Source organism: Triticum aestivum, chromosome 7B, assembly GCF_018294505.1.
Source record: "Triticum aestivum cultivar Chinese Spring chromosome 7B, IWGSC CS RefSeq v2.1, whole genome shotgun sequence".
NCBI classification, from domain to species: Eukaryota; Viridiplantae; Streptophyta; class Magnoliopsida; order Poales; family Poaceae; genus Triticum; species Triticum aestivum.
The window spans coordinates 168,335,318-168,346,767 of record NC_057813.1 but is presented as its reverse complement, the minus strand read 5'-3'; the positions used below and the strand labels follow the sequence as shown (position 1 = coordinate 168,346,767).

Genomic DNA, 11,450 nt, shown 5'->3' with positions numbered 1-11,450 from the left:
TATAAAGTTAGTATAAAGTTGAGTCATTTATTTTAAAACTGAAGGGGTACTTTAAAAGACATGAGTGGAGAGTGGAAGGCGATGCGGGCGCACGAGGTCGGTGGGAAGGGAGGACCAGCCAGCAAAAGCCATGGCTGGAAGAACAAATACCATTCATTTCTCAATGTTACGTATACCAGGCTAATTAACGGATGTGCTGCATATGCTGCTGCAATGATACTATCATATCATGGCCGATGGGGTCTTGTATACCTACTCGTATTGAATACTCTTCATATTTCTCCTTCATATTTATTGGCTCTATATTAGGGCCGCTGGCTGGAGAGTACTGGAGTATTTGCCAGAACTGTGTCCAAAGTCCAAACGCGATTGGATCTTTTCACTCTTCCCGTCACACTCGGGGCAATCATACTCCACAAAGAACAAGGGTGTGGGGAGGAGCCCAAGCCGGCCCGAGTCCAACATGGTCATGGAGGAGGAGGCGACACTGCTCCCGAGCAGCTCGGCGTGCGAGGAGATCGGAGGGGACGAGAGCTTGGCGGTGGGCGACGAGGTGAAGAGGCAGCTGTGGCTGGCCGGGCCGCTCATCGTGCGAGGCCTGATGCAGAACCTGATCCAGATGATCTCCGTCATGTTCGTAGGCCACCTCGGCGAGCTGCCCCTCGCCGGCGCCTCCATGGCCAGCTCCTTCGCCGCTGTCACCGGATTCAGCGTGCTGGTACGTATCACTCCGCGTGGCCATTCTCATTTATACCATCCGTCGACTTCAAACAAAGTACTGATCGCTTTGAAAAAGACTGCCGGATCCCTGGAGGGACGACGCGCAGGTTCTGTATTTGTTTTCTCTTCCTTGGACCTGCTGTCTCATGCTAGTTTATTCTTTTTTTTTTGCGGGAATGCTAGTTTATTCAACATAACACCTTCACCGTATTACAACAGAGAAGTCACCAGATCAAAATGAACCAACTATTTGAATATTCAATTCGGAGCCTAGGCCGAACACTAAATTCAAAACAAATACTAGAAAACAAAATCTGTCAACCAAGATACTCAAATGCATGATGTCCGGCCAAAATTACGTGGTGTTTGGACATTTGAGAACCTCGTGGCAAAAAGACAAATTCACATCCGAACAGTGCGTTTTTTCAAACTTTTTCACGGACCCCTCTTTTTTTCCTGAGAGCTACTCAGATATTCAAACACACGGATATCACGCACTTAAGCATCTTCCATGCAATTTCTTAAAAAAAATTATTTCTTTTATTTTTTTACTATTTACGCTCGGAAGTAGCTGAGCTTGGGAACCGAATCTCTCTGTCTCCAAGTATTCATCATTTTTATGTGTATCAATCATCAAAATTGCAAAAGGAGAAAGCCATCACGTACAAATGTTCGTCCGGGCTGTTTTATTGATGAAGTGATGAGTGTCTTTCCAACTGATGCATGCATGCATGTGCTCTTTGGATTTTTCCGCCGCTAGTTAGATCTTAAGGCAACTCACCTAATCAATCACAAATGTGTTGGAACACTTTTAGCAATCCAACTGCGTCATATAATATGTCTGGTCTGGTCCGGGCATTCGAAAACCAGCAAACCTACACTAAACTGGTAGAGGTTTGGCGGAGTCCGGGCATCTGCCCTGTCGGACTCCGACACCACCATCCCGTCACTCCTCCCACGTGAAAGTCCATTCCTTCTGTTGCCTCCACCTCTATCGCCGCCGTCCCATCTCTGTTCCCCCGTCCGCTGCAGGAGCCAATCAGAACGTCCGTCATCCTGCTCGACCCGGAGGTGGCCACTGGCAAGGTCGCGTCCACTCTCCGCCCAGGTCGGCGCGTCAAGGCGAACAAGGTGGAGAAAGCGGTGGCGGCCGGTCAGGCGGGAGCTTGTCACCAACGGCGAACCGTCGGGCCAGTGCCACCCGGGCAATGGAAGGCACCGCTTTCTCCGCCTTCTTTGTCAACGTTTGTTCAAGAATGCCATGCTAGCAGGATGAAAAAGAGGATGCACAAACGCTTTATGTAAAAGAAGAATAAAAAGGAGGCCGAAACTGGAGGTCTTTAGCACGGACAAACGGAATTGGGGCTTTTGGGATCGATGGATGTGTAAAAACGCAATGAACATCCGATTGGGCAATAAATATTGGGAGTACCTAGAACTCATCTAGATGAGATATAATTTGATCTCATTCACATGAAAAACAAAAACAGATAAAATCCACGTTAGCACACACGTATCTTATAGCATCACATTCAATGGCTATAAAAGGTGAATGAGACCAACTTATATCTCATCTAGATGAGTTCTAGCAAAACTGATAAATACTTGGGCTATTTTGAGCACAGCCACCCCTTTGTTCCACGTCACTGCTGACCCTCACGTGTTGTGCGTCTATATACTCGGAAATCTGAACACGAGCGACTCCTTCCACTCTCCCCCGCACACACTCTCGCGGCAGTCATACACAACACATAGAGCAAGGGTGAGGGGGGAGGAGGCCTCGCCGGAGTCCAACATGGAGAAGACAAGCCTCGAGGAAGCGCTCCTCCCGAGGAGCCCGGTGTGCAAGGAGCTCGGAGAAGATGAGAGCCTGGCGGTGGGCGACGAGGTGAAGCGGCAGCTGTGGCTGGCCGGGCCGCTCATCGCCGGCTGCCTGATGCAGAACTTGATCCAGATGATCTCCGTCATGTTCGTCGGCCACCTCGGCGAGCTGCCCCTCGCCGGCGCCTCCATGGCCAGCTCCTTCGCCGCCGTCACCGGATTCAGCCTGCTGGTACGTACGTACTACCATTCCGCGTGGCCATTCTCATTTATACCATCCGTCGACTTCGCAACACATGTACGCAGTACGCTTCTCATCGCCGGATCGAAAGCTCGCATTGCGGCTTCCTGGGAGCGACGAAGCGCGAGTTCTATTTTTCTTTTTCTTTTCGTTTCTCTTGGCCTGCTGGTTCATGCTAGTCCATTAACATGGCATCTTCGTCGACATATCACAACAGAGAATTCACAGATCAAATCAGTCAATCAATTAGAGAAGGAGGAGATCAGCTTTCGCCTGGACCGTTGTCTGACGAGTTGCTGTCCGTCGAACGCATGTGCTGTCTGTATTTTCGGCCGCTAGCTAGCACGGTCCTGGACCAGTAGTTTATCTGTAAGATGACAAAAATCACTGATATGTACGTACTGTTAGTGTTGCGGGGCACTGACAAGTACTTTCAACATATGCGATTATTCTTAATCCCCTGATGAAGGGAGTATTAACCATTGGTCACCCAAGAAAGAAAACTGTGATTAGCTACTAGCAGACGACACACTGTACAGAACATGATTCTGACTGTGAAGTGTACTTCGAACAAAATACATATTGAACTTTACTACTCCCTCCGTCTCATAATGTAAGACGTTTTTTGATTCTATCATAGTGTCAAAAAACGTCTTATATTATGGGACGGAGGGAGTAGAAAATACTCCTATTGCAACCCTTTCAATCAATTCCTAGTCAATGCTTTTGCTCCAAATAACAACCATTTCAATCAATTTCAAGACAAACCTAGCTAAGGACATTTCCAACGCCGACCCTTAAACCTGCCGCAACCGTTCAGACTGCGGGAGCCATTCAACGCCGATCTGTATCGGTCCACAGAGTGGTCCGGATGCGATTTCTCCCGCAAATCCGTGACAAATATGGGGGAGGTTTGCGGGAGTCCGAACACGCGAAACGTCGCTCTCCGCCTCCCTGGCCCACCCAAAAGGAGGGCCGAGCCCGCGCTTTTGTAGCACGATGCATTGTTTCTGTACCAAAATCCCCCACTCTCTTCTTCCACTCCCCGCCCAATTCTGGCTCTTTTCTCCCACCCCTCCTTCCCTCTGCCGCCGACGCATGGAACCGTCGGACAACTTGTCGGAGATGGAGGCGGCGGAGGTGCGGGAGGATCCGGGCATCATGCTTACCCGGAAGATCACCTCAGAGACGCGGCAGAATCATCGCGTCAAAGCAAAGGCCGCAAAGGAGAAGATGATGAAGCGTCTGGCCGCCGGTGGGCCTGGTGGCGGCGCTGGTCGTGGCGGACGGGCGGTCGGCGAGGCCGTGGCGCACGCCGCCAGACGGGCGCACCCACAGTACTGACGGCGCCGTGGCCGGAGCCTTACAAGCCTTCGTACTACTACGCCGCCGAGCAGCTCGCCAACCCCGCCGGTACGGTTCCTTATATCGTCAATGTTAACACGGCGCCGCTCTTCTCCGAGTATGCTTTGTCGTCGCTCGTTTGGGCGAGGACGGCAGGAGGAGAGCAGATGGGTGCCCGCGCGCTGTTTGCTGCAGTGCCGAAAACGGGGGAGCCGGCGTGCGATGTGGACAGGGAGATGCTCGATATCATCCACGACGGGGGCGAGGGAGGAGGAGGGGGCCACAATGTAAAAACTAAGCATATTTGCCTCATTTTGGTTGTGATCGGGGATGCGATCTAGCGGAGGTGTGATCCAGCGTGCTTTGTGGATCAGCGTAGATTTGAATTTGAATTTGCTGGCGGACGGCTAGCGTTGGATGGTTGTCTCCCGCATTTGGAAGATTTTTTTATAGGTTGCCATTGAAGATGCACTAGGATCAAGCAATCACAAGCAAAAGACAAGAATTTTAATTACCTCTAATTTAACAATTCACATTGAATTGTACTTATCTTATTGGGTTAATTATCCTTTTGCCCTCAGTGGTGTCCATGTGTTCAGGTTTGCCCTCAGATGCGAATTGTCCTCAGTTTTGCCCCTAGTCCGAGCACAGCAACTACGACGAGGCCAAACGGCCATATTTGAGTCCATTCCGTCCGCCGGCGTTAGTAGTTGTGGGTCCGGAGCTTACACGTGGGACCGCGTGGACGTGGGTCCGGACCTGACATGTAGGCCCCTGCAACTAAATTCCCAAATCATTCTAGCTCACACCCATCCGCCCGGCCGGCTGTCCTGCGCCGCCGCCGCCGCCACCTGCGCCGCGGCCAGCACCTGCCCCGCCACCATTTGCACGGCCTACTCCGCCGCTACCTCCCTGCGCCTACGCTCCACGGCTCATTGTGACGCCCACCACCTTGCTGCGACGCCACGGGTGGGGCGCCCGCCACCTGCTCGATTCGCGGCGCGGCCTCCTTCCGTGCGCCCGGCCGGAGCGCTCAAAGGTGGGGGGCTGCTGGAGCTATTTGAAATAGGAGGAAGAACCCTAGGGCGAAATGGTGAGCAGCGGCGACCCCGGAGTATTTGGCGAGGCAGGCATCGGGCCGGAGATCCGCCGCGTCCACGACTGGGTTCCCGAGGGGTAAGTCTCACCTCTTGTTTAGATTGAGCTTAGTTGTGCATTTGAACACTCGATTCGAGTAGGTTTGCCCAATTAGTGTGCTGATTGCGTCTCTGTTTTTCGCCGGTTAGGATGGAGTTGCGGTTTGCTTTCATGGTGCACATTAGAAGGGACCGGTACATGTTCGATGCAAAGGATAAGAAGAAATACCAAGGAGGTTTTGATTATCGGTTGCCAATGGCTAGTAATTGGAGTTTCAGACAATTTGGGGAGGTAATTTGTAGCCAATATCCTTGGGGTTTGCTTGATGAAGTGGTATACAAATACTATGATGGGGAAAAGAATTGGGTGACAGTTAGTAATGATGAAGAGCTAGCTACCATGTTTGTTAGGCATAAAGAGAAAGATAATTTTCATGTGAGGCTGCAAGTTGATGTGCTTGAGCAGGCATTTGGACCTAGGATGGCGGGTGCAACATCTCGGGGAGAATCAAGTCGTCGTAATGGCATCTCTAGCCAGAACAGTTCAGTTGGTGCACGGCGACGTGGTGGCTCGACAAGTGTGGGCAACAGCAGTAGGGTCCCCCTTGAAGTGGAGCCTGATGGCTACAATTCTGGGGTTGATGAAGAGAAGTTATATTCTGATGTTATTCAGAATTTACGACGGGCACCTCGGGCTGAAAACCAAGATGAGGCTCACAATGCAGTCCGTGTGGATGATGACGCGATGGGTGAGGACGAAGACCTTGCAGCTGTTGAATGGGACCCTTTGAACCCTCAAATGGAAGAAGGTACAGTTTTTGCATCCATGAATGAGTGTAGAAATGCACTTGTGACATACTGCATCAAGGTAGAACGTACTTTCAAAGTTGACAAGAGCGATCAAGTACGTTACAGAGTGCACTGTCCGACTGAGGGTTGTCCATGGAGGCTGCTTGCAGCTAAAATGCGGAATAGCACTAATGTTCAGGTCAAAGTGAATCCTTTTAAGCACACATGCCAGGAATCAACCCTTAGGAAGGATACAATCAGTAGAGCCAAGTCAAGATGGGTGGCAGAAGAAGTAAAAAAGTGGGTGAAAGAAAACCAGCAAGTGGGTCCAAAGGAATTGCAGAAGAACATCAAAGATAAGTTCAAGATAGATTTACCATACATGAGGTTGTTCAATGGTAAACAACATGCTATGGATTCTATTTATGGTAACTGGCAGGAAAGTTTTCAATTGTTGTATTCATTCAAAGGTGAAGTGGAGAGGACAAGCCCAGGTAGTATTGTAGATATTGATCACCACACCGTGGAGTACACATTCAGGGGAGTGACAAAGACCAAGGAATGCTTTAGAAGGGTTTTTGTCTGCTTTGAGGCTTGTCGCCGGGGTTTTTTGGCAGGCTGCAGGCCTTATTTGGCTATTGATGCCACTTTTCTCACAGGAAGGTTTAAAGGACAGTTAGTAGCAGCTTGTGCAGTTGATGCACATAGTTTTGTATTTCCAGTTGCCTATGGTGTGCTGGAGACAGAGTCTGAGGAGAGCTGGACTTGGTTTTTGCATAATCTCCGCCGGGCTATTGCACATCCCAATGGGTTGGTCATTCATACAGATGCCTGCAAAGGTTTAGAAGTGGCCGTGGACAATGTGTTCCCTGGAGTAGAGCATAGGGAATGCATGCGTCACCTTGCTGCAAATTTCATGAAGAAATTCAAAGGAAAGGTGTATACCGACAATTTATGGCCAGCATCTTTGACATGCAGTGTGAAGAAGCACAACTACCACTTGAGGCAGTTATACATGAATCCCAAAGTGAAAGAATACTTGGAAACACACCACTCCAAGTTATGGGCCAGAAGCCAATTCAGTGAAGTGAGCAAAGTTGACTATGTGCACAATAATCTAGCAGAGTCTTTCAACTCAACGATCCGGAAACTAAAGGGTCATTATGTGGTGGATTTGCTTGACAGGATAAGGATAGAATACATGCAGAAATTTCATTATCGTGCAGGAATAGCCGAGGCAAAATTCATGGGCCACATTATCATCCCTGCCGTGATGAATGAACTGAAGCAGAAGACAATAGGCTTGGAAATGAACATGACGCTTTGCTCGGGTACCACAGCAGAGATATCATATTTGGATAAAGAGAAGAGGGAATGGAGATATCCAGTGGATTTAGAAGCTAGAACTTGCAGTTGTAGGCAATGGCAGATAACTGGGTTGCCATGCATTCATGCCTTGTTTTTCATCACTTCTCTTCCAGGTCCAGCAGGGAACATACAGCAGTATGTGCATGATTACTACTCTGTTGCAAGGTTCAAAGCCACATATGCTTATGCCTTGCCTGCTATGGAGGGAAAACAACAATGGGACATGGTGGACCCTGGATTCAAGCTTTGCGCTCCAGTTCTGAAGAGAGCAGCAGGTAGACCAAGGAAGAGTCGAATAAGACCTCGCAGCGAAGGAGCTGGACTTGGAGCGAGGAAGCGTAAGTGCACAAGATGTGGTGGGTCTGGTCATTTCGGTAAGTATTGTGATAACACAGTAGATCCAGCGTTCGGAGAGAGTTTCGATGAAGGCTTCGATGAAAATGTTGGTCAGCAGCCGATTGCCTCAACAGATGATGAAAATGTTGGTCAACAGCCGGTTGCCTCAACAGATGATGAAAATAATGGTCAACAGCCGGTTGCATCAGATGAGGATTTTGACGAGGTTCCAAATGATGATGGTCAACAGCCGCATGATTTTGACGATGATCCAAAATATCCTCCAAATAATGATTCAAGTGAGGCTCCAAATGGTGATCCAAGTGAGGCTCTAAATGGTGATCATGGTGATCCAAGTGAGGCTCCAAATGATGATCCAAGTGAGGCTCCAAATGGTGATCCAAGTGAGGCTCTAAATGGTGATCATGGTGATCCAAGTGAGGCTCCAAATGGTGACCAACCTTCTGTTGTTGTGAGTTCTGCTAGGTATGTAAATCTTGCAAGGGTCAAATACTACTGTACATCTATCACTTGACACGATCTCATTACCGTTTATGTTTGGACCCTTTATGTTTTGCACAGCTCTATGGTAGGTTTGAAGAAGACGCGCAAGGTACCGACAACCAAGAGAAGAAGAGAAGAAACAATGAGCACAAGGTGCACGAGGAGCAAAGTGATGGCAAGAAGCTCAAGGAACAGACAGAAGCCCCAACGCTATCTATGAACAATTATGAAACATTATGAATAAGGAATGATGTTGTATTATGAAACATTTATCACTTGACATGTTGTATTTCTGTTGGATGATGTTGGACCTATGTTAGAAGTATGTTTGACATGATGTTTAAATATCTGTTGGATGATGTTTGAATGAGCACATGGTTTTTCCTTTTTTTGATTTTTTTGAATTTTGTTTTGCTCATTTAAATTCTGGTCAAACCTAACTTTGACCAAGATTTAAGCAAGTCTAAAACATCAAAATGAAAAACTAAGCCTGGATACTTCTTAGTCAATCCAAAATGAAGTTGTGGTGAGGTTTTTGAAATTTTCATGAAAAATGTGCTAAAAAGAGGGGTCCAAAGGTAGGGTAAACGGCCTCATTTCTAAGCAAGGTTTTTTTCGACCTTATCTAAATCAGCCAAATAACTTTCCTACACATATATTCTATATGTACAGACTATGTGCGCTGGTTTTTCCATTTTTTGATTTTTTTTAAATTTGTTTTGCTCATTTGAATTCTGGTCAAACTTAACTTTGACCAAGATTTAAACAAGTGTAAAACATCAAAATGAAAAACTAAGCCTGGATCCTTCTTAGTCACTCCAAAATGAAGCTGTGGTGAGTTTTTTGAAATTTTCATGTTCATTTCCCCAAAACACTTCTCTTCACTTCATACCAGAGAGTTTGAGATACTCGAGATATCATACAATACACATGAACTTATCATTTAAATGTATGTAAAGCTTGTTTATCAACTTAAATCGTTAGTATATGACATAAGAAGACTATGTGCGCAGGTTTTTCATTTTTCTGATTTTTATTTAATTTATTATGCTCATTTGAAATCTGGTCAAACTTAACTTTGACCAAGATTTAAACAAGTGTAAAACATCAAAATGAAAAACTAAGCCTGGATCCTTCTTAGTCACTCCAAAATGAAGCTGTGGTGAGTTTTTTGAAATTTTCATGTTCATTTCCCCAAAACACTTCTCTTCACTTCATACCAGAGAGTTTGAGATACTCGAGATATCATACAATACACATGAACTTATCATTTAAATGTATGTAAAGCTTGTTTATCAACTTAAATCGTTAGTATATGACATAAGAAGACTATGTGCGCAGGTTTTTCATTTTTCTGATTTTTATTTAATTTATTATGCTCATTTGAAATCTGGTCAAACATAGCTTTGACTGCTCCAAACCCCTCCCAAACCCCGCTAACCCTAGCGCTGAATAAGGACCGTTCATCTAACCCTAGCGGTGATCAAGGGCCGTCGATCTAACCCTTCTAGAAGAAATCTGCGGGGAGGAGGGGGGCGATCCGCGAGATGCAATCTGATTGGCTGGGAGATTGTTTTTTTAACAAATATCGGACGCGCTGGATGGACCGTTGGGCCGTCTCGTTGTCTGGGCCTGAGATCGCAGTAAATAGCCCGTCTCAGCCTTTCCAGGCCTTGCATGCATGGAGGCGGCTACGTGGGTTTGCGCATGCGCGGGAGGCGGCGACGTGCATGCATGCGAGTGAGGCGAGCGAGGCGCGCTAGGCCAGCTAGGCGAGCTAGGCTAGCGAGGCGAGCTAGGTGGTTCAGGGCAGTGGTTCAGGGCAGCGGTTCACATGCACTGCCCGGTCAAAGATGCATCGTTTTCGTGCAAAAATTTAAGTGTGCAAAACGTAACGGATACACACACGCGTCCGGATTCACGCACGCACCGTTCTCATCCTTTCTCTCTTCCTCTCCCACCCACAGGCCTATAAATGGGGTGCCTCTCTTCCTCTCCCACCCACAAGCCAGATCCGATCCTCTCCAACTTCAAACACCCAAGCGACCAAGCCCTCCCCAAGCGAGACCAAGTGAAGAAGATGCAGTTCAACGGGCCGACCTTCCGCCGTCCGCCTGTGGTGCCGGAGCTGCGCTACCCACCGGGCGTGCTCGTGGAGAGGGAGCTCCGTGTGTGGGCTATTTCAAGGTGGAGGGGTTCCGTCGAACTCACCCGCGCCTTCCTCAGAGCCGGCTATGCCCACCTCCCACGGGGCTCGCCGAGGATGTTCACCCTCAACGAGGTTCGTGACCGCGGCGGCATCCTCCTACTGCTCACGGTCACCTTCACCAACCCATTTGACGCGCGCGAGCTCCTCGGCCAAGTCTTTTGGTGCGGCTGCGAGGCCATCTTCTTCACCATCTACAACATCTACACCAACTACGAGCGCATCTTCCCCGCTCCAGGCCAGATGCACTCCCTTCCCTACGACGACGAGGAGGAGGTGTGAAGATGAAGATGGTGTTGAAGGGGCGCGCGCGGCCAAGGTGGAAGAAGGAGGTCAAGATGAAGATGTTCAAGCCCGGAGTCAAGCTCGTCATGTTTGGTTTTTTATTTTGTTGCTTTTCTATGTCATGTCGTGTCGTGTCATGTTTCGTCATGTGTCCATGAACTGTCCGTGAACTTATCTAAGTTATTGTAATGGTACGGTGTGTTCTATCTCATTATGTGTGTTAAAAAATGTCCGTGCCCAAACTTATCATTTCTTCCCTAAACAAGTCATGAAGTTCAAGAACTTGTGGTTTTCATTAATGAAAATCGTAGGGGGTGAGAAGCCCTCTGTTTCATTCAAACAAAAAGTCATGAACTAACATGTAAATTTATTCCCTTTAAATCCTAAACCAAGTGCCACTCTAACCCTAAACCAAGTGCCACTCTGACCAAAATCATGTGGTAGTGCAACATACATTTTCAACCTTGCAACCCTCCAAAATTTAAGTGCAAAACAAAGGAAAACCACTCTCACGTGTGTGCAAACATTCACGGTCTCACTATTTTTTTAAAAAAAATCACAGTCTCACTATGTATACCTTCCTTCCCTACCTATGTCAAAGTCTTGCCATCTGTCCTAGCGGTTACCAGCGCAGCCCTAAACACCACAAACCCACGCGGTCCTGGGTTCGAGTCCCCAGCCGCACCAATTTTTTGTGCAT

The 11,450-nt window shown here is 47.9% G+C and overlaps 1 protein-coding gene across 2 annotated transcripts in view; it reads left to right on the top strand.

Annotated features, from left to right (window-relative positions):
* The first annotated feature begins 394 nt into the window (after positions 1–394).
* LOC123158179 (protein DETOXIFICATION 16) overlaps positions 395–11,450 on the top strand; it is a 36,975-nt gene continuing 25,919 nt past the window's right edge. The window contains exon 1 of one of the 2 annotated variants that reach the window (XM_044576270.1): positions 395–718. In XM_044576270.1, the coding sequence (XP_044432205.1) occupies positions 464–718 (255 nt within the window). In that variant the 5' untranslated portion in view covers positions 395–463. Of the gene's footprint in view, positions 719–2,440; positions 2,774–11,450 lie in introns of those variants that run through there. The other variant, XM_044576269.1, reaches the window with a different exon arrangement.